The sequence below is a fragment of the Lagopus leucura genome, unplaced genomic scaffold (assembly GCF_019238085.1).
Source record: "Lagopus leucura isolate 7727_CA_CO unplaced genomic scaffold, USGS_WTPT01 142-4_obj-0_obj, whole genome shotgun sequence".
Classification (NCBI taxonomy): Eukaryota; Metazoa; Chordata; class Aves; order Galliformes; family Phasianidae; genus Lagopus; species Lagopus leucura.
This window is the reverse complement of record NW_024969185.1, coordinates 1-22,352: the sequence shown is the minus strand read 5'-3', so window position 1 is coordinate 22,352 and position 22,352 is coordinate 1. Positions and strand designations below refer to the sequence as shown.

At 57.1% G+C, this 22,352-nt stretch overlaps 1 protein-coding gene across 1 annotated transcript; it reads left to right on the top strand.

The window, feature by feature from the left end:
- Positions 1-2,793: 2,793 nt before the first annotated feature.
- Positions 2,794-22,254, top strand: LOC122194043 (protein turtle homolog B-like; the record flags this gene model as incomplete). The annotated part of the gene is made up of 12 exons (XM_042894953.1): positions 2,794-2,898; positions 9,093-9,290; positions 9,867-10,013; positions 12,182-12,333; positions 13,393-13,510; positions 14,291-14,432; positions 14,544-14,689; positions 16,715-16,857; positions 18,388-18,528; positions 19,820-19,936; positions 21,633-21,783; positions 22,131-22,254. Coding segments are annotated over exons 1-12 (1,643 nt in total), but the record flags the coding sequence as incomplete, so codon positions are not given.
- Positions 22,255-22,352: the final 98 nt, after the last annotated feature.

Here is a 22,352-nt window from a genome sequence, read left to right as displayed (position 1 = left end):
ATGTGGGATGCTGTGAGACACCAAGTCCCACTTTCCAAATGTGGGCCGTTGCCTCCCGGGAGATCAGATGTTGTGAGACTCGTGACTCCATCATGCAAATGCTGGGGGCTGTGAATAATCCCATACGTGTGCTTGGCGGGGGCTGCAGCAGCCCAGGTCCATGCAGGTTGTTGTGCTCCTCGAGGGATGCTGTGCTGCAGGTCAGCCTCTCTGTGACCCGTTAGGTTAATTGAGACAAGCAAGCTGGCTGTCTACGGCAGCCCATGCCCTCACTGTGCCATAGCACCAGAGCCTTATTTCATTCTTTTTATTGCCCTGTGGGAGAGGCTGAACCAGAGCCTCGCTGCTCCCAGGGCTGCCCAGCTCCATTTCCAGCCCCATCTTGTAGCTCATTCCCATTTTTTTTTTGTGCCCATTCTCAAACCTTTCTCCTCCAGTGATCCCAAGCCCAAGGATCTTGCCCAAGGTGAGATGGAGAAAGCTGCATCCCAGTGCCTCTTGGCACGTGCATTGTCATTGCATATGCTTGCAATGTCAGTACCTCTCAGAAAGGAAAGCAAATAAAACACAATGACATTGTTATCCCTCTTGTAAGGCCAACTGGTAAACGTATCACTGGGCAGTTGTTGAGTGACTCAGCCCTGCATGATCCACTTTGCTTTCCATTTCTGCTTGTGGGGCAGAGGGCTGTGATACCAAGCTCTGCTCTGTGATGATGTTTCCCCCCCCCCCCCCCGTTTTCACGACCTTTTGAGCTGGGGAATTGTGGCCATCCCCAGGCTAGTTGCATGGAAGAGCTTTCCTTTGAGATGGGAAGGTGCTGACTCTATTGGGGTGGCACCAGTTGTGCACTGGATGATTGGAGGATGGGTCCCTCCCCAGATGCAGGGTTGTGGCTGAGGGTCTGGCTGCTCCTCGCCTGCTGTCAGCTCTGCCACAGCCAACTGATGGGAAAGTACATGGAGTGCCCAGCTCATGTAAATAAACCTGGCTATAAATAGAGAGGGAGAGAAGTGTGAAAACAGTGGGGAATGGATTTTATAAAACTAGCAAATTAGTCTGGAAAAACAAGGGTGTGAACCAGCAGCCCGAGCTCCAACCCAAGTCATATTCCCAGCTCTGTGATGGATGGCGGGGCCGTGGGGCTGGGTTGTCCCCATCGATCACAGGCTCTGGGTGCATCCTGCCTTGGGCTGTTGTGTATGTATAATCAATGCCCTTCATTATGTTTATTTTCCTTTGAATTTATGGAGACGCCCCAGCTGAAGCCATCCAGAAGACCTGGATCATAATGTTGACCAAAATAGATGGTGGCACTGCAGATGGGTGGGTTGAGCAGAAGGGGTGGGGGAGCAGCAGCTCCACCAGCCTCTCCAGACCCTTTCCTGTCAGCGTGGGCATCATGGCTGTGCCAGCCTGTCCCTCCCAGGCTGCCTGTCACCTCCTGGGAAGTGCAGTGGCCCGTTTCTCTCCTCAGGAGCCGGCCAGGCTGCTTGCCCATCTGGCATCAGCAGAGGTCTGCGCAGGGAGGAGAGGTGGGCAGGGAGGAGAGCAAAGGCAGAGTGCAGAGAAATGGCACTGAGTTGTGTCTGGATGCCACGGAGTGGGCACAGAGCTGTTGTAGGGTGCTGAGAAGTGACACGGGCGGCACAGGATGGCAGGAGGATGTGACAGTGAGCAGGCAGCAAAGCTGATGCCAGTGGTGGCATTGGCACCGAGCTGGTGACACGTGTGGGATGGTGCATGCATGTGGCACCATGCTGTGGTGTCAAGTTTGTGACATAGGTGAGAGGGGCATGGCACAGGGGGCAGGTGGCTCCACTGATGGGGATGCTGATCCCATGCAGGGAGGGGTACAGACGGCAGCAGGGCCATAATTGAACCCCCATGCAGGGGGTCAGGGACAGATGGTACCACTGGCGGTGGTCAGGTTGGCACTGAGATGTGTCTGGAAGGTGGCACATCTGGGGACAGGGTGACACTGCATGGGGACAGGCAGCACAGCTGGGGACAGAGATGTGATGCTGCTCGAGGGCAGGTGCTGCATCAGGGGACAAGAAAGTGGCACTGCTCACAGGCAGGTGGTACATCTGGGGACAGAGAAGTGACATTGCTAGAGGGCAGGTGGTGAGCTCGGGGTCAGAGAAGCGGCACCACACGCCGACCGGTGGCACAGGGGGACAGAGGAGGTGACACATGTGGGAACAGAGTGGCGATACTGCTCGAGAGCAGCTGGCACATCTGGGGACGGACAGGTGACATTGCCCGGGGACAGGTGGCACCGTCTGGGGACGGGGAGATGGCACACCTGGGGACGGAAAGGTGGCACCGCGCGGGAGGCGGGCGGCACATCGCGGAGGCGGCACGGCCCGGGGACGGGCGGCTCCCGGGCCCCGCGGGGGTGACCGCGCGCGGAGGTGACCCCGGGCCGGGCCGTGCCGGCGCACCCGGCAGTGCGCATGATACTGCGGCGCGGGGCCCCGTGCGCGCCAACCCACCTTGAAACGGGCCCGGGCCGCACCGTCAGCCAATCACCGCCCACTCCGCCGGGGCGCGGCCAATGAGCGAAGGGCGGGGGCGGCACCGAGCCGCTAAAGGGCGCAGGCTAGGCTGCGCGCCGCGCCGAGCGGCGGAGGCAGGTGCAGCGCGACGGCGGCGGTGGCGGCGAGATGGGCGCAACGGCGGCGGCCGGCGGTCGGCCCTGAGCCGCTCCTCCGGCCCGGCCAGCCCCGCGGCGGCCCGGGGAACCCTGCCCCGGCCCGGCCAGCCCCGCCCCGCCCCGGCCGGGCCGCCCGGCGGGCGGAAGATGCTGCGCACCGGGGGCCGGTAGTACTATGATTTGGTATGTGGCCGCTTTGGTAGCAAGTGTGCTCGGCGCCCGCGGGCTGAGCGTGCAAGGTGAGCGGGGCCGGGGGGGCTGCGTGTGCGCGCGGCGGGGTTTGCACCGGGAGGTTGCCCCGGGGTTGGCTGGTTGCACCGAGGGTTGATGCGGGGCTTCGCGCCGAGGTTCCGCACCTCGGGGCGCGGGGAGGACGGTGCGCGCCCCTGGGGCGCTGTGCGCGCGGCTTTGCTGCGGCTCCGGCTGGGTTTTGCATCTCCTCCGGTGTCTGTGCATGGACGAGGGCAGCGTGCCGTGCTGCGGGGAGGGCTTCACTGCTTTATTTTTTATTAGTATTATTATTTTGGGTCTTCTTAATAAAAATCATTGGTAGGGAGGGCGCTGCGAGCGGAGCGTTTTTGTGGTGACCTCCCGGAGAGCAGCGGCTGCACGTCGGGACGCTGCGATCCCCCCGCGCTGCGGTGCCGCAAATTGGTGCGGGTGTGCGGCTGCGGCTCCGCTCCCAGCTTTGAAATTCTCCTCGGGAGAAGTTAATGGGGACGAGCCCTTGCTAGGGATGTGTCCCGTAGGGTTTTTTTGCGCCCCCCCTTTTTTTTTTTTTTTTCCACTCAGGGAATGCGGAGTGCCCTTCCCTGCCGGGCTGTCGCCCCGGGGGAAGGGGGGGGGGGGGGGGGCGGCTAAGGAGAAATGCGGAGGGGTTTGGTGCTTTCTCTGCACTGTGAAGTCAGTACTCCCATCTACAGGCTTTGTGGGGCGGTTTGCTCCCCGCAACCCCGGTGGTTCCTTCTCCTTCCCTGGGTGGCTGCTGCGCGCGGGTAAACTGAGGCACAGGGTTGTCCAAGGTCAGGCAGGAGACAGCTGCAGGGACTCACCCTGCTTTTCCTGCTCTGCCTTCAGCCGCCAGCCCTGCAGGGAGCAGGTGAGCCGCGAGCTGTCTGCTGATGCAGCAGCAGCTCCCGGATGGTTGGGGGATGGGGGGTGGTCCTGGGTGCCCCAGAGCCCAATTATGGGGACATGGGGGCTCCCCGAGCTTACGGTGGCACCGCTATGGGGCTGGCATCTCTGCAGCTAGTGTGAGGGGGGAGGGTCATGAGGGGTCTGTCCCTAATGGGCTGAGGCTACCCTAATCGGGAGGGGGTGGCGGGGCTGGCACGGGCGAGTGGGCTGCAGGGGTTGGCTGCTGTGCGTACGGCGAGGCGCCGACGTGATGAATGAGCGCGCTGTGAGTAATGTGTGGGTGGGCACAGCGGGCGGGGGGCGTGCAGCCCCCGCGGGGATGCAGCAGCGTGGGGATGGGGACGAGACGATGAGGAGAGAGGAGCTTTGATGGGGGATGATTGCAGTGTTCCCTGCCCGAAGCGGTGCTGGGGGTGCAGCAGCCGATGGGCAAGGAGCAGGGAGTCCCGTGGGTGGGTGGCTGTCACCCTGCATCACTCGGCGGTGGATGGGGACAGCGTTTGTTGGCGATGTGGCTGCGGGGAGGGAGCCATCAGCGTGTGGTTGGTGGCAGTGCTACATGGATTTGCCGGTGTCCTGCCAGCCCTGGGCTCTTCTGCAGGGTCTATCCATCCTGAGCTGCTGCACACAGTGCTGTGCTAACCAGGCTGGTGGTGCTCATGGGCTGAGATTTCATCCTGCACCAGATTTCAGCCCTCCCTGCCTCGCCAGCCCTCCTCCCGCTGCCACCGCCTCTTCTTCCTGCTCTTCCTCGCTCAGGGCTGACCCACAGCCCCTCACAGCCTTGCTGGCTGCAAGCAGCCCCCTGGCCTGGCGAGCCTCTCCCAGGGCTTTCCAGGCGGTAATCCGCTCAGCGAGGCTGCGTTATCCCCTCTTATGGAGAGGGGGAGGAGAGCAGGAACGTGACAGTGCCGGGGTGCGGCGGCAGTGGGTGTCGGGGGGCCCGGCCTCCCGGCGTTCCCTCGGGGCTGTGACGATGCTGGGGCTTTCCCCTCTCTCTCCCGTTGGCGTGGCGTTGCAGAGATGGCACAGCACGGCGTGTGGAGGGACTTTAGGCTCGGTTTTGGGTGAACCACCGGGATGTTGGCACTGGGGGATGCTTTTCATGGTGGTGCTGGAGCTCGGGTGCTGCATCTCTAGCGCAGGGATGATTTGGCACCTGCCATTGAGCAGCGGGTCGGTCCTGTTTCAATCCTTTCCTGGAGGATGCTCCGTTGGATGAGATGTGCGGGGATGGATGTGTGCACCGCGCTGCCCGGGTTGGTGTTGGATTTGTGCAGTGATGATTTTCTGGCTCCATTGCCGTTCCACTGGACGATGCAGCTTCTCTGATGGGAGGACCCTGCAAGCTTCCATCCCTCTGCAGAGCTGCTGCAGGACAGGTCAGCGTGAGCCTCCCGTGTTCTTCCACGCCGTGCCGTTGGCTCTTGGCACGCTCCCATCCCACAGGGATGATGGAAGCATCCCCTCTTCCTTTCTTCTCGGCAGACATCTCCCCAGCCTGCGGCTTTGGGTGCCCGGCTGGCCTTGCACGCATCGCTCCGTTCCTCCTGCTTCCTGGCATTGGTGGGAGGACTGCCTGCGCCAGGAACAGCATGATTCAGGATCTGCTGGCGGGTGGCTCGGCTGTCGGCACACAGAGTGCTTGTGCTGTAGTTGATATTAAGCTGGAGGACTGGGATGGAGAGGACCGTGAGCTGTGCAGGAGCCAGATGCAGAGCGGGTCTCCCTGGGGCTGTTTTTGCTCCAGCATCTGCTGCAGCTCAGTGCTATGAGATGGCTCCGGGTGTTGGGATGCTCTGGTGTGGGGAGATGGGCAGATGTGGCACTGGGGGTACCGTAGTGACCCCCCCCTACACCCCAATGTCCTTCATGTGTTGGGGACACCAGTGGGTGACAGCACAGTCCCACCTGTGCTGTCACCATTATGGTGTGTGGGCAGCAGTTAGATACGCTTAACATGTGCCCCCATGGGGATGGCATTGATGCCACATGGATGTCCTTTGTCCCTGTGGATGGGGCTTGAGCTGCAAACCTGCTCATCCCGAGCTGCCACCGCTGCCTCTCTGTGTGACCTTGAGGTGCGTCGCTTGACCTCCATGCAGCACAGTCCGTCCATCTGGAAAATTGGGTTTAAAACACAGGAATCATGCTGAAAGAAAACCAGATGCTGCTGTTCAGCTGGGGGAAGGGCTCCTGCCTGGGGGCAGGGACAGCAGGATGGTTCTTTTGCCTGTAATGCAGCAGGATGTCTCCATCCTTCAGGCAAAGCATCCTTCCTATAGAAGGGGTCCTGTGGGCACATCCCATGGGACATCCCAGTCTTTCGAGCCAAGCCTCATCACTGCATCCTTGTTTCTCTCCTGGAAGCCTGGATCCCAGCAAGGAACAAGGGTAGTCCCAGCCTCAGTGGGAGCCCCATGATGGCATCACCCTACGAGATGGCAGCCTTCCCACTCCCTCTGGGATGCGTTCCACTCCACCTCCACATTTTGTATTCTCGCCTCCTGGCACGCGGTGTGCCTTTATTTTTCCTGGATCTGCTCTGATGATGAAGCCTGTTGATTGTGTGCTTTTCTTTACAGAGCATCCCCAGCTCGCTGTGAGCTGCTGCATCGTGGGGGCATTTGGGGTTTGCATCCCTGCTGTGGCTCTCTCCTTTGACCCAGGTCTCAAAGCCCCAGGTTGTGTCTCGAATCCCCCCTGAACTTGGCTGGGAAAATCAAGTGCGTTTAAAAATACCCTTTCTATTTGTGCTCTGTTTCTTCTGGCGTCTGCGGGTTGTTTTCAAGCATTTCTTCACAAATGTGAGGGTGGGAAACACTTCTTTTAATGGAAAGCTGCAGTCTCCATTACTGATATGCTTTCAGGAGCTGGGACTGGAAGGGAAACCTGCATGTAGTAGGGTCAGGAGCGGCATCAGGGCTGGGTTTGCAGGCTGAGATGGGGCAGCCCTGGTGCTTCCTGATGAATGGAGAGCCGGGTGCTGTCCCCATTCCCCTCTGCACCTGGGAGCACGAGATTGTGGGGGTGTTCCTGGGTGTCCATCCTTGAGCTTCATCCCTGGGGGGGGGAAGCTGCTTGGCTGGGGGCTCTCTGCCCACGTGGCCCATTGGCAGCCTTGCTGCACGTGGTCATATGCCAGAAGAGGAGACCCCGGCACAGCACTGCCAGCACTGACCTATTTTCCTCTGTGTGCATTCTGGCACAGTGGCTGCGGGTGGAGGGTCAGTGCTGGGTCTGTCCAGGAATTAGGAGTCGCTGGGGTCACCTCTGGGGACAGATGAGTGCCCAGGAGCAAGTGACTTCTATTGTGGCACCAGGAGGTCCCCCAGAGCCCTTCCCCTTGGCATGGGAGTGCACAGCAGTGCTCTGCCTTACAGCACCATCCACTCTCTGTCGGGCTTCTGGAAGCTGAAAACCAGCATCCCAGCCCCTGGGGCAGGAGGAGTGCAGGGGGATGGAGCTGGGAGCAGAGAGATTTGGTGAGGGAGTGGTGGGGAGGCTCTGTCCTGTGTGGAAGCAGGAGGGGTGTCCCTTGGAAGGTCACGGCCGATGCAGTGCCTGGCGGGGTGCTGGGGACCCGCTGGGGCGAGACAGCAGCCTGTGCTGGGGAGGCTGGGCCAGCGTTGTCCTTGGATGCTCTTGAGCTGCACGTGACAGCTGCTGTCCCTGCTCTGCGCAGGGGGGCTGCGGGCAGCCGGGGGGAAATCCCACTGCTCCCAGTGCTGTGTCCCTTCCTGCTAGGAGCTTGGCCGCCTCCCAGTGCTGCCCTGAAACCCATCCCTCTGCCACAGCTGTGTGCATGGGAGCAAACCCAGGGCTTGGCATGGGGAAAGGGGAGTGCTGGTGAGGTCGTGGGCATGCTTTTGGGGCTGAGATGGCTCCTTGCAGCTCCTCACCATGGGGGCAGAGCTGCCGCCGTCACTGCTGACAGGGTGCAAATGCCTGGGCTCATCAGCAATGCAGTGCTAACAGGGCCCTGGAGGTGCGAGTGCCACCAGGGTGGTGCAAAGCAATCGCAGTGGCCCCACTCTTCCCTACCCCGATGGGGCCATGCAGAAACCTCAGTAGCAGTGCAATGCAGTAAAGCTTTCCTCCATGCGCTCTCCTCGCATTGTGGTGCTTTCACCCTCCTCTCTGCTCGCAGCCCTTCCCATTCCCAGCCGTAATCCAGTGCTGAAGGAAGCAGTGATGTCTGGCTTGATGGGGGTTGCCTTGCTCTGTGGCACAGAGCAGGTTTGGGCTGGCAGAGCCCCGGGATGCCGGGTGGAGGGAGGGAGGGAGGGACGGATGGATGCACGGCGCGGGTCTCTCACCGGTGCACACTTGTGCCAGAGCCAAAAATAGCCGGTGATGCTCGGCTCCCGCGGCGGGGAAGCGGTGATGTCATTCGCCGCCAATCACCGGCGGCCCCGAAGAGCAGCGCGGAGGAGTGGGAACGTGCCTCCCCGAGCATCCCTCCCCGAGCATCCCTCTCCGAGCTTACCCGGGAGCGGGCAGCAGCCATGGATGGGCGGCTGCCTGTAGGATCGAGGGGTCCCTGCTATGATGTGCTGGAGTCTGTGCTCATAGGTAGGGTTAAACCCCACATCTGTGCTTTTGGGAATCCCCAGCCTGCAGTGCTGCAGGAAGGCTGGTATGTGGAGCTGCTGCATAGCCCCACGCTGCATCAGGCCCCCCCCCATCCCTTCCGTACTGATTTTTTGGGGATTGTGGAGAGCTCTGGAAGCCCGTCTAGAGCAGTTCCCTTCCCACATGCTGGTTGTGCTGGTGCTTTCTCACCACAAAGGCATTGAGCTGCTGTTCTGCAGGGCTTACAGTGTGGGAAAGGCGAGCAGTAACTTGGGAGAGGGCACCTCCCTGCCCTGGGTGCCCGTCTCCCTTTGTGAATGCCGTGCTGAGGATGCTGATGAAAAGCATAGGATGATAACAGGCTGTCTCCAGGGTGGAGCAGCACCTTCATTGGGAGCAAAGAGGCTTTAATTGCTGCGGACAGGGTGAGGAGCAGGGTGCCAGGCCTGACCCACAGGTTGCAGCTGGGTTTCAAGCCTGGGGCTCTTGGTGACACCTGAGGATGGGGACTTGGCCACTCAGACTTGGCCATCCCAGGGCTGCGGGTGCTCAGTGCTGCTTGCTGAGCTCGCTTGGCTTCTGATTTTGGTGTGGTCCGACTCTTGGGGTTGGCGCGTGGCATCTCCATCCAGCCTCACTGTCAGCACAGTGGTGTGCAGCAGGGTTGAGCTTCCTGGTTCCCCATCCCAAAGTCTCCAATTCTGCCTTCATCCTCTTGCAGGTGCCCTCGGCTCAAGGGAGGAACCCGAGTTTGTGACCGCTCGCGCTGGCGAGAGCGTGATCCTGGGATGCGACGTCATCCACCCGCTGACGGGACAGCCGCCTCCCTATGTGGTGGAATGGTTCAAGTTCGGTGTCCCCATCCCCATCTTCATCAAGTTTGGGTTTTACCCTCCCCATGTCGACCCGGGGTATGCAGGTGAGGATGGGAGCTCGCCGTTTCCTCCGGGGTGCGTGTGGCTCCGCTCAATCTGCTCCTCCATCGGCAGCCGCGTGCGCTCTCTCTCTCATCGCTTTCTTTCCACCCAGTTGGTTTTAATTAAGCAGCAGCACTAGGAAGCCAGCTGGGCTGTGTGGGACGGGAGCAACCGAGGCAGAGAAACTCAGGGTGATGCGTGGTGGCAGCGGCTGCTGCTGCGCCCCAGAGCAGCTGTGATCCCGGGGAAGCTCAGGGGAGCGAGGCAGCAGTTCGGTCCCCTCTGGGGACATCTCCCTCCACTGGTGGCCAGGCATATGTGGCATTTCCAGCAGAGCCACGTGACTGCACACTGTTGTGTCACCTTTTCTGTGTGGCTGGAGGTGCTTCTGAAGGCTCAGATGGCACAGTGGGGGTGGACCCATCGCGATGCACCATCACCATGGGGACCTCGGGTATGCAGGAGGCTGAGGCGTCTCCTGTGAGGATGCATTGGTGGGGTTCAGCATGCTGGGGGCAATTAGAACGAGGTGGGAGGGTCTGGGGTCATAAAACTGACGGGCTGTGCTCTCCCCACAGGCAGGGCCAGCCTGCACGACAAGGCATCCCTGCGCATTGAGCAGGTGCGCTCCGAGGACCAGGGCTGGTATGAGTGCAAAGTGCTGATGCTGGACCAGCAGTACGACACCTTCCACAACGGCAGCTGGGTGCACCTGACGGTCAATGGTGAGTCCCAGCCAGCAGTGCAGTGTTGGGGTGTGGTGGTGCCACATCCAGCCCAGCGCTGCTCCTCTGTCTCAGCATGGAACCGTGGCATAGGATGCAGCAGGAGGTTGCATGCTTGGGGAACACAGCTGTGCTGGGAGCATGGTGTGCATGAGTGGACAGAGGTGGTGATGGGATAGAGGTGTGTGTGCTTTGGGTGTTGCGTGCACCAGGAGGACAGGGTCGCTGTTGCACTGAGATGTGGGGTCAAAACCAGTCTCTGTCTGTCTGTCACCTCCCTCCACGTGAATCCCTGCAGCACTAGAGTCAGTGTTTCAGGCTGGGCTGCAGGGTGTGATTCTGTGCATGGCTTTGTAGTTCTGATAGGTGACAGTGATGGACAGCCACCCTCCAGATTTGGCAAAGCCTGAGTGTGCAGGCTGCTGGGGCTGGCACTTGGCAGAGGGCAATGGGGCAGGTGCCCAACCCCGGGGAGCTGCAGATGGCCTGGGCAGCAATGCCAGGAGCAGGGGCCAGGTTCCTGTCAAAGCCACGCATTGAGGCTGTTCTGCAGGATGATGCTTTGACCCGGGAGGGCAGAGGGCTCAGGTGTGGCCGTGCCAGATGCAGAGTTGCTGTGGGGCTGGGCCGGGCTCCCTTTGATGCTGGACTTAGATCCTGTCTGCATCTTTAACCGACAAAAAAAACCGTCCAGACTGACTTCAAGCAGGGACATCGCTCGCAACAGGGACAAACTTTTATTACTATTCACACCATTTAATTACACAATGCTTGTTGAAAGGCGAGACATGAAGAAGACAGGGCAGGGCCCGCATCTCTTCACAGACAAATCAGAAAACCAAATCTTTGTTTTCTTGAAATTCAGATTGACTCCAATGACTTTTCCCCCCTCCCCCCGCCCCCCCCCCCTTTCCATTTTATTAGTGCTGAGTGTTCAACTAATTAGCAATTTGTCGTTTTCCACGTCAGGAGCCGTCTTTATTTTTAGCTCTGGGAGGCAGGACGCTGTGCTGCAGAGGGGCTGAGGCTCCTGCCTGACCTTGAGCCACTTATGGCACCTCCAGGAGGGCCGTGGCACGGTGCAGAGCTGCCTAATTGAGCCCAATTAACGAGCAGGAGCAGGGCATGGGGCGCGGTGGTTGTGTCCCTGCCCGCTGCCTCCTTCCATCCATGCGATGCGGGATGAGCTGCTGTCCTCTAATGAGCTCGGGGAGGCTGGGAAGGAAGGAGGGAGGGAGGAGGAGGAGGAGGAGCGCAGGGTGAGATGGGAGGAAGGCGTGTGCAATGGCTGGTGGAGCTCAGGCTGTGCGGGGATGCAGGAGGAGGATGGTGTGTGCTCCATCTGCACCATGCAGCGTGCACGGACCCTGTAAAGCACTTGGGAAATGCCATTGGGCTGTGCCTCAACTCCCAGCTGAACTGGCTGGTCACCACCTGCTGGTGTGAGCCCATTTCCCAGCACAGAGGGCACTGGGGTGAATGGGAGCTGCTGGGTGCTGCCAGCACGCTGTGGGGCTGAGCAGGGCGAGGTGACCCCATGTGCTTTCCCCATCCTTGTGCTGCTCTTCGTGTTTTCTGCAGCACAGGGCCCTAATAACAAAATAATAACTGTAATTCTGCAGGGTCGAGGAGCTGCTTTCAGGGGGAGGGCCGTGGCTTTCACCCTGCACATTAGAATGCTTAATTTTCATTGGGGAAGATAGAAATAAAATATAATTCTTTTCTTTTTTTCTTTTTTTTTTTTTTTCCCCCCAAGCAGATTAAATTGCCAACCTGTCTTCCTCAAAAGTGGGCTTTAACAACTGCTGGTAATTAGGGGCGGGCTGTAATCCTGCCAACCTCTTTAGTCAGAAAGGAGTCTTTCGATCTGCACTGCGGTGTTTTCTTCTGTTTTGACAATAGCGAGTTAATGCGTGATGGGAAGTGAGGGGGAAAGCTGTGCTGTGCTGGGGAGGAGAGAGTGCCATGGGGTGCACTCGGAGGGATTCTGGCCTTCCATGTAGTGCTGTGACATTGCTGTCCTTGCAGCTTCAGCCCTGTTAGCCTTTGGGTGCTGCCTGCCCCTTTCCTGAGGAGAAAGGGTTCACAGGGTGTCCCCACCTCTGTCCCTGTGCCTCTGCATGACAGTGTGGGATGGGGAGGGTGACAGCACTCTGCTCCCTCCCCAGCACCCCCCACCTTCACGGAGACACCACCGCAGTACGTGGAGGCAAAGGAGGGCAGCAGCATCACCCTGACCTGCATGGCATTCGGCAACCCCAAGCCCATCGTCACCTGGCTGCGAGAGGGCGAGCTGCTGGCCGCTGGCCCCAAGTACCAGGTGGGTGCCATGAGGATCCCCACCACGTGTCCCTGCAGCAGAGATGAGATGGATGATAGTGCATGCGGTGGCTGGAGCCAGTCTTGCTGTCTCAGCACATTTCCCTGCTTCCCAGCAGTGGGAATGGGGGTGGGGGGGTTGTGATGCCTGGGCTGCTGGGGGCTGTGCTGCTCCCTTTCCCCAGGAGAGGGTGAGGGCTGGGACCTGGGGACGTGGTGGCTGCAATGGGGTGAAATCAAATGATTTGTGCAGGGGGGGCTCCCCCAGCCCTGTTTCCCATCCCATAGGCTCCCACTCCTCTCCCGGGCAGAGATTCCATCCGAGCCATAATTGGTAAATCAGGCATTGGAATCAGCGCAGGCACTAATGAGAGTAATTAGGAATCATTTGTTACTAATTGAAATAGAAGGATGAGGCAGAATGAGCGGCGGGGAGGGAGGCTGCCTGGGAGCGCGGCGCTCGCTGGCGGGGGGGATGCTGCAGCCTATGGGGGTGAAAGTCCCCATCCATCCTCTGCACATCCTCAGCCAGGCCACGGCTGCCAGGCAGCGCCAGGGGCAGGAGGCTGGGGGTCACGGCTGCACTGTGACCATTGAGAAGGGTGGGGGGAGGAATGGGAAGCTTCTCATGGTCCCACAGCCTGCAGGGACGCCGAGCAGTGCCCCCAGGACTGGGATGCCCACTGAGCTCCGTGCAGAGTGCAGCACTGTTGTTGGGAAATGCTTGGCAGGAGTGGAGCAGTTTAGAGTCTGCTGTGCGTCAATCACTCCTGCAAGAGATGAATACATTGTGAGAGATGAATACATTGCAAGGCTTTTTTTTTTCTTTTTTTTTTTATTATTATTTTTTCCCCCTTGGCGTCGAGCAGAGACGTGTGTGTTGGTTTATTAATATCTTGCAGAGCGGGGAAACCCATTTCTCAGCCAGCTCTACCGGCAGCCTCAAATCCCATCCATTGCCCTCTTGTTGGCTTTGGGGGTGCAGGGGGAGAGTGAGCATCCTGCTGGTGGGCTCTGTGTGGTCCCCACATCCTCTGTGATCCCCTCTGGTTGCCCACAGGTCAGTGATGGCAGCCTGACGGTGCTTTCTGTCAGTCGGGAGGACAGAGGTGCCTACACCTGCCGGGCATACAGCATCCAGGGGGAGGCTGTGCACACCACACGTCTGCTGGTCCAAGGTGAGTGTCCTCGGGGTCCCCAGGAGGCTTTGGGAGCTGGGACATCTCTGTGTGTCCCCAGTTGTCCCTGGGAAGATCCCAGCCCTGTCCCCATGGTATGGCAAGGACCAGGGTTGGTCGGTGGCACAGCTTGGCCACAGCACGCTGCCACCCCCTACCTGCAGCCTTCCATTAAAAACACCATCAATAAATAAACAAAGGAGGAAGTGGAGCCCAAACCCCAGGCATATAAATGATATTGGGGCTGCCAACTCATTGGTGGCATGGAGAGCAGGTTAGGGTCAGGCTGGGATCGCGGGCAGCACCAATATGTACCTCCTCCCCTATGCATTGCACTGGGAGATTTTTTGGGTTTGGGTTGGGGTCCTATTAACACCAGGGCTGATGTGAATTGCCAGTGAGGATCTGCATCCGTTTGTAGGACAGAAATCCATTTAATTGGGGCACTCCAGTGGCCACCCTGTCATCTCAATGAAGCAGATGTGCCGATTAGCAGCCGGGCCCTGATTGCAGCTCGGTTTTGTTTGGAAAGCAGGGAAAGATTGAGAATGTCACAGAGCACCTTGTCAGAGAGCAGTGATACATGGCCTGCCTCCTGCTCCTCTTTATTAGTTAAGTCTTTAATTAGGTCAACAGCTTTTGGCAGAGAGAGGAGCTGGGGGGTCCTGGCGTGGACAGGAGGATGTGTTTGCAGGGAGACCGGCTCCAGCTTGGTCCCTATGGGGGTGATGGAGACCGGCCCCAGCCTGGTCCCATAGGGGTGATGCTCTCCTCCCCCAGGACCTCCCTTCATCGTTTCCCCTCCGGAGAACATCACAGTGAACATCTCTCAGGATGCACTGTTCACCTGCCAGGCCGAGGCGTACCCCGGGAACCTCACCTACCTGTGGTACTGGGAGGAAGAGAATGTCTACTTCAAGAAGTGAGTTTGCAACGCATCCCACGCTGGCGCTCTCTTTGCTCCCTCACTCCTGGCATCGCCGTTTCCATCCGTGCTCCTCCTGCAGCTTTTCTCCCCTCTCTTCTCTTGCAGTGACCTGAAGCTGAGGGTGCGGATCCTGATTGATGGCACGCTGATCATTTTCCGGGTGAAGCCAGAAGATGCTGGAAAATACACCTGTATCCCCAGCAACAGCCTGGGCCGCTCGCCGTCTGCCTCCGCCTACCTGACGGTGCAGTGTGAGTGCAGTGAGCCCTAAGGGATGCTGTGAGGTGCCTGCTCCCTGCTGTGCATGGGGGGGGGTGTCCCCAGGGTGCCCATGCTCCAAATCTTGCACCATTAGGGCTGGTCTTATGCTTCTGCACAAGGCTGAGAGCATCTCTGTGTGCTGGTGGGGTGTCCTGGGTGCCACCCCTAAGTGGGATCAGTGCTTGCCTTCCTGAAAAGTGGCTTATCTCCTCTTGCTGCTGCTCCCGTGGGTGCTCCCGATTGCTGTTCTCATTGCTTGGGCACAGAAACACCAAATCAGGGCTTTTAACACCAAATACCCGCTTGTATTTTCTAAGTATTTATCATAGGTTGCGTGGATTTCTGTGAATTTGTAGCTGTGCATGGAGTAGTTTCAGGCAGTAACTGATCTAAACAAACGCAGAACAGCTCTGAAAGGAGCATTGCTGCCCACGCCTGTTCTTTCAGACTCCCCCTGCTTTAATGGGTAGTGTGCCACGAGCGTCCTATGGCATTTGACAGTAATGGTCCAAATTGCTACGCTTTGCAATTGTGGTATTGCTCTGCTGTAAAAGACTGTAGCGATTTTATTCTATAATGAAAGATAGGCTCGAGCAAGCTGGGCTTGAAGCACGGTTCCCAATGGCCTTACAGCTTGTGTCTGCAGCCCCACTGCTGGTAAATGCCCTGCCATGGGAGAGCCCGATGCGTGCTGCCGTATGGCATGCCCAGAGGAGCAGGGTGCACACAGAGCTGGCACAGGGCTTGTGCTGACCCAGACTGGAGCACAGCCAGCGCCTGGCAGAGCCTCTCGATCCCATTACTGTCTCCAACCCCTTGATTGCATTTCTGAAGAGGTCAAGTTAAAGGCGGGGGGATAAAGCGGGTCCCATATGCACTGCTGTGTAAGCTGGGTTATTGTGGCAGTGCCTGGTTTTGGGGAGCTCTCATGTGCGCAGCTCTGTGCTGCTGGGGTTGTTTGCACCCGAGCTTGGTTCCTTTTGCCCTAAGAAAGCAGCAATGAGAAGGATCTGGATTCTCGTGCCAGGCTTTGGCTCTGCACGTTTTGCCCACTTTGCATTTCTGCACCCCAAAAATGATTTCGTCTCTTCATGCAGCGTAAGCCCTGCTAGGATTTTCCCGTAACCTCGTGCTGCTGCTGTCTAGACAAGATTGTAGAAATACTCGCTCTTCCTATTAAAGTAACTTCTTTTTTTTTTTTTTTTAAAAAAAAGCTTCTTATTAAAGAAAGTCTAGGTTCTCTCCAACCCACTCGCACTTAATTAAAAAGCTCTTAGAAGTGCTGTTAATGACACGTTCTAGACTCGAGGATTGCGAGACGCCTTCCCGTGTGGGTGGTGAAACGTGGGGAGGTTGGAGGCATATTTTAAGCGTTTGCATCCCATTTGGAAGGGTGGAGGTGGCTGATTTTTCCACGCAAGCCAGCAGCAATTAGGCACAGGCTGTGAGTGCAAACAAACAGGAGGTAAACAGCCCTGGACAGAAGGTCTGTGCTGTGCTCCGGGGTGCTGCACTTGGTGTGGTTAAAGGTTCTGGAGTTGTTGTGCTGGAGTTGTTTCCTATATAAACAGCAGGAATGGTGTTGTCCCCTTGGCAGATGCCTGCAGACTTGCCTGCAGCCTTTTCCTCTTGGCGTGCAAAGTGAGCTGTAGGGAGGGTGGGTGCCTTGCTTGATGCATGTGTCACCTTGTGTGTGTCCTGCAGGCTGAGGCTGTGCTGATGGAGCAAGTCGGTCTGGATGTGCCAAGCAGATGCATTTAGCATTTCGTTTTAGATGCAGCTTTTAATGAGCTCCAGGTAGGAGCGCTCTGGGTGCAAGCAAAGCCTCACAGAAATGCTGGGTATTAGAATGGATTTTGAGTGTGTAGCAAGCCTGGAGATAACAGCTTGTGGGAGCTGGAGGGAGCATTTGGGTTTTGTACTCATCACAAAAGCAGTGTGATCCTCAAGAGCTGGGTGGTGGCTGGGCTGATGGGCTCCTTCCCAACACTGACGCGCTGCTGCTGCTATCCCAGATCCTGCCCGTGTGGTGAACATGCCCCCCATCATCTACATTCCCATCGGGATCCACGGTTACATCCGCTGCCCCGTGGAGGCAGAGCCCCCGGTCACGCTGGTCAAGTGGAACAAGGATGGCCGACCCCTGCGCATCGAGAAGGTGAGCAGCCAGGGAAGGGTGGCAGGGAACAGGGTGGCTGCTGTCCCTGCATGGCGTGTCCTTGCCTTGGACAGGATGGATGGTGCTGCTTTACCTTATCAGCAGCTTTGCTCTGAGTTAATTCAGGTGCCTGCAGACGTGCTGTCTGTCTCCCAGCCCTCTCCAATGACCTTTTGATGGCTCTGTGTTCTTCCAAGGGCAGCTAATGGTTAAAAGACCCTTTTAACAAGTCTCCGTCATCCTTTAATCATTGTTTGATGTTCTGAGCCATTAAATATTTAAGGAAAACACTTCGTGTTTTAATTTTTTTTTGTTTAAATATTAACGATTGGATGTTTTTATTTGGTTTAAGCTCGCTGTTGATGTGGGCTCCTTGGTGCCACCAGTCTTTGGTGTCCCTATTGCTTAGCTGCATTTCCCTCTGGTGGGGACACAGGAGCCTGAGTGGAGACTCCTGGTCTCCCCATTTAACAAAAGGCTGGGAGCTGGGTCCTGGAATGACTCCAGCCTGTGACACAGGAGGCTTTCTGTTTAATAAATGCCCAACAAGAGAGTGCTCAAAGGAAAAGGCAACCTCAGTGCCTGTAGGCACATGTTTGACAATAGTTGGAATGGACCTACGAAGATCACTGAGCCTGTCTGTTTCATCTGGGGTATGACAGGCTGTCCGTGAGTCCTTTGGGTTACTTGAAGAAGCCTGATTGTCTGGGAGGGGGAGAGCAGCAACGAGATAAATATGTGTCATCTGTGTGCTCAGAGCTGGAAATCCTTCCCAGGGAAGGACAGGGAGCAGCGAGATGCTGGCAGGGATTCAGACTCCGTGGGTAGGATTTGTCTCACCTAATTTTAGGTGTCTCCAGGGCTGTTGGCTGTGTTGAGGACTACTCACCCAGGCTGCTCTCGTAGTCCTCAGAGAGAGAAGCGCTTCCAGGAGACAGCTTTTCTTTGATTGAGCTGAGGCATCCACGGCTGCAAGGGGTGAATCACACCCTGGGATGTGTGCGTATAGAGAAGGGCAACGAAGCTGTGAAGGATCTGGTTTGGGTATTAGGAAGCATTTCTCATCGAAAGGAGCGATGCTGCACTGCACAGCTGCCCAGGGAGCGGTGGCCTCAATGTCCTTGGAGATGTTCCAGAGCTGTGGGGCACTGAGAGACGTGGTCAGTGGCGTGGTGGGATGAGTAGGCTTGGGGAGCTGAGAGGTCTTTTCCAACCTGAGTGATTCTAAGACCTAGTGATTTCATTAGCTAGAAAAGAGGGCTAGAGCAAGGCTGAGATGGGGGTTTCCTCGCAGTGAGAGGACTGTGTGCAGACAAGCTGATCTTGCCTGCGTTTCCTCTCTCTGCAGTTGAGGAGGTGGCTTGGAGATGGGTTGGACTTTGGGAATGGAACTGGACGCTTGAAAGTGATTTGGGAATCTCCAGGAGACACACCAGGCACCCCTGGGCTTAGGTGTTGGGCTTGGCTGAAGGGAAACATAAGCAGTTGTGTGCGTAGGATGCATCAAACCCCTCTTTCTCACCACCACAGTACTCTGGCTGGAACCTGCTGGAAGATGGGTCGATCCGAATTGAGGAGGCAACCGAAGATGCTCTCGGCACTTACACCTGTGTGCCTTATAACGCCCTGGGTACGATGGGCCAGTCTCCCCCTGCCCGACTGGTACTGAAGGTAATGTGCATAGTGCAGCCCTGGCCCTGCAGCCAGCACTTTGGCTGGGTGTGGGATGCTGGGCACTGCTGGGTGCCTGCTGATGTGTCTGCTTTTCCACCTGTGTGACTCAGCTTGCTCAAACCTATTGCCTTTTGCTGTGAGCTTTCTTCCTTACCTGAGAAAGGCGAGGGCAGGACCTCATAAGCACTCATGCAATGAGGGTGACAGCAAAACCCATTCTGAGTGCTCCCTGCCTACTGCAGCTGGAAATACCACTGTGCAGCTGCAATTTTGGCACAAGATTGGGCAAAGCCTGCTGCTGTCTTTGTTGTTGGCATGCACAAAGCCTGTGCTGCTGCATTGCCACTGCTATTTTAGGCTGTGCTGGAGCTGGCAAGGTGAGCTGGGGATGCCTACCTGTGCTGCTAAGCACCTTCAAATGCCAAATAGGCATTGCCAACACTCATCCATCAAGCATTCTTTAAGTTTGCAGCCATGCAGCAGGACTTGGGCAATGCTCAACCGCTCTGCAAGTTTGCTGCAGAAATTACAAGAGTTCAGTGCAAAGAAATGCTGAAGTCTGACTGCAGTGATTTGTTAATGGGTGTAGATTAGTGGGGCAGCCCAGGCCCAAATATGTGTTGGTGCCTAGCACTGAGTTTTAACAGTGCTGGACCGGGATAAGTTGAGCACTTCATTCATGGCCCTGAGAGGGGCCATTTTTGCCAACGGAAGATTCAGACTTGCTGACCCAGCTTTAGATTTGCAGAGAATTTTAATGAAAAGCTGATTTAAGCTGTAGAGAAGCTCCACGTGCTTCTGCTGCGTGCTCAGCCCAATGCACGCCGGGCTCTGCTGGAGTCACCAGTGCTGCTGGGATAGGAGCTGCTGCTCTTTGTTCTCTGAACAAAAAGACACATGCCTGCAAACGGTGGTGGTGAGTTGTGTTATTGCTAAGGCTCATGCAATGCAGCTTAGCAAACCTCGTGTGTACGCACATCCAGCGAGATGGTTGTGGAGCTGATGAAATCAGGCTGATACCTGATGTGACGTGGGTGGTTTTTTCCTGTTTGCCTCCTTAAAATTTAAACAAGGCATCATAGCACTGTGTCTTTTCAGAGAAAACTTCTGTGTGTGTGTGTGTAATTTAGTGTACCATAAAGCCTCCTCAGCACACGCTTTCTGCTGCCTTCACCTCATCCAAACTGCTGATGGTTCTCGTTCTGGGAGGGTTTGATGGCACAGGGCTGCTGACATGTGGCAGTTCTTTGTGTGGGCTCAAGCTCCTTGCCTTTTCCCTTGGCTGCAGGACCCCCCCTATTTCACGGTGCTACCAGGCTGGGAGTACAGACAGGAGGCAGGGAGGGAGCTGTTGATTCCTTGTGCTGCTGCGGGAGACCCCTTTCCTATCATCGCCTGGAGAAAGGTACCCGGCCTGCCAGACAAATCTGCAGTGCCTTTGGCTTTTGGTGAATATTGCAGACAGAGAAGCCACACTCTGTCCCGGTAAGAACAAACTGCAGGTACAGCTGCTTCGCTTTGGGCTGAGCCACTGCCGTCCTGTCCCGCAGGTGGGTGGGGGAAGCCCAGCTTGTGGCCATCAAGTACTTAATACTGGGAAACCTTCTCAGCAGCATCTGCAAAGCTGAGCTCTGCTCCCACCCCGGCTCCCTGTTCCTCGCTGATGCTGCTCTCAGGACCCTCCCGGCCCAACATGAGGCTGGCATCGGTGACACTGATCCTGCAGCACAGACCTCCTGCAGCAGGAGGGGATTGTGCCACCACAGCGGGTCCGGGGGCTCTGCCCTGGGCTTGGCTAAGTTTTGGCAAGGGCCTGGACCCACCAGTGGCTGCTTTGCTGCCCTGGGAGTTGGAAGACCGTGGAAAGTAGCTTGTTTTGATCCTGCTGGACTGGACGTGGCAATCTGAGGATGTTCCCTTTTGCAGGGCCAGGTGTGATGTCACCAGGGCTTTCCTGTGTCCCTTTCCCTTTGCTTCCCAACTTTGCTGCTCCCGTAGGGAAGTCACTGCCCAGCTGACAGGATCATCTCCTGTCCCCTCCCAGCCCTTCTCAGGGGGATCCCTTCATTGCCCTATGAGTGAGATGCTGGATCTATTCACCAAGTTACACCAGCACTAGGAGGACTGTAACTTGTACTGCTTTTGAGGGGCCTACCTAAAACTTGCTGGCTCTTTAGTCATCTTATCCAACTTATTTTATCTTCCTTCCCCATCCCCTTCTTATTTAGGTTTATTTCAAAATACTTCTGTGCTTTCTGACCCTCTTCCTCACAATGCAACTTTGGGCTTTTCCTCCCCTGACATCATCTAGGACTGAATTGGGCTGAGCAGAGGTTCTCAGTGAAAGAAGTAAGCTCTCTTGCTGCCCACCAGCCCTTGAGGGCTGACCTCCTTCTCCTGGAGGACTGCAGAAGACCTGGGCTGGGCACTAGTAACCCGCCATGCTCCTGCTGCAGGTCCCTGGAGCCCATCAGTGGGATCCATGCATGAAGAATAGCAGAAGAGAGCTCAGAGCAACATGGGATTTGTGGAGCTTTGGATAATGGGCATAAACACAAGTTGTTTGAAGAGGCATCCTTCCGCTTGGCTTGAGAGCTGCCAGGCACCTCCATGCACGCCATCCTCCCATGTCCCCAGGCTGCCTTCTGCTGAAGTCTCTGCCACTGGCTGGGACTGAGTGGAGCAGGAGAGGCTGCTGTGAATCTCCTGGGGCAGACACCCACCTCAGAGAGTGTTTGTGGGGACACTCAGTGCCTCATCCTCCACAGCAGTGACAATTTCAGCTTCGGATGCTGGAGGAGCCACGCTGAGTTCTTGTGAAGGGTTCGGTGTCTGTAAGACTTGTTTTCAGGCCTTTAGACTTACGTATGAGTTGGGAATATCAGCCTCTGTTTTGCGTGTCTCCTGAGTTACTGAGCCAGGTCGTATTGAAAGCAGGGAGACTGCAGCAAGCAGAGAGATGGGAGCCCTCGCTAGCGCCTGGTGGTGCCCCATAGGCCTTGCAGATAGCTCAGTCGTCGCATTGCTGCCTTGCCTGGCTTGACGTGCTTCTGAATCGTGGTTTTCTCTCTTTGCCATGCTCCCCTTGCTCCTTGCCCAAGGTAGGGAAGCCCAGCAGGAGCAAGCACAACACGCTGCCCGGCGGCACCCTGCAGATCCGCTCCCTTGGCAAGGACGACCATGGCGAGTGGGAGTGCATCGCCACCAACGTCGTCGCAAGCATTACTGCCAGCACTCACCTTACAGTTGTAGGTAGGGGCAGGGGATGGGGCCTCGGGGATGGCTGGTGGCACAGGGACACGTTCCTGGGGTGCGCCCAGCAGCGTGCTGAGCGTGGCACGGGATGCTTCCCATGGAAAGCGATGTCTCCCTTTAATTCCAGCTGCCAGTGGTGCTGTGTTTTCTGCTCTTTTATTTTGGCCACATGCTGCTGGTATTTCTAGCAGACATTCTAGATAGGAAAGCCTTTGCTTTGTGCAGGCGGAGTCTCTTTGTGTCATGGCTGGAAGCAAATCCACACCAGGAGCAGTGGGCTGTGTTAGTGCTGGGAATTGCAGCCGTGCCACTGCTCCTGCTGCAGCCCATCTCTCTCCCTGCAGGCACAAGCCCTCATGCCCCTACCAGCGTGCATGTTGTGGTTGCCATGACCTCTGCCAATGTCTCCTGGGAGCCCGGCTACGACGGTGGATATGAGCAGACTTTCTCAGTTTGGTACGGCCCTCTGTGAGTCATCCTGGCATGCTTTGCTCTCTGCTTCTTTTTCTTCCTAGCTGAGCCCAGCTTTGAGCAGCGGGGCTGTGGTAGAAGCCCTCATGCCCCTA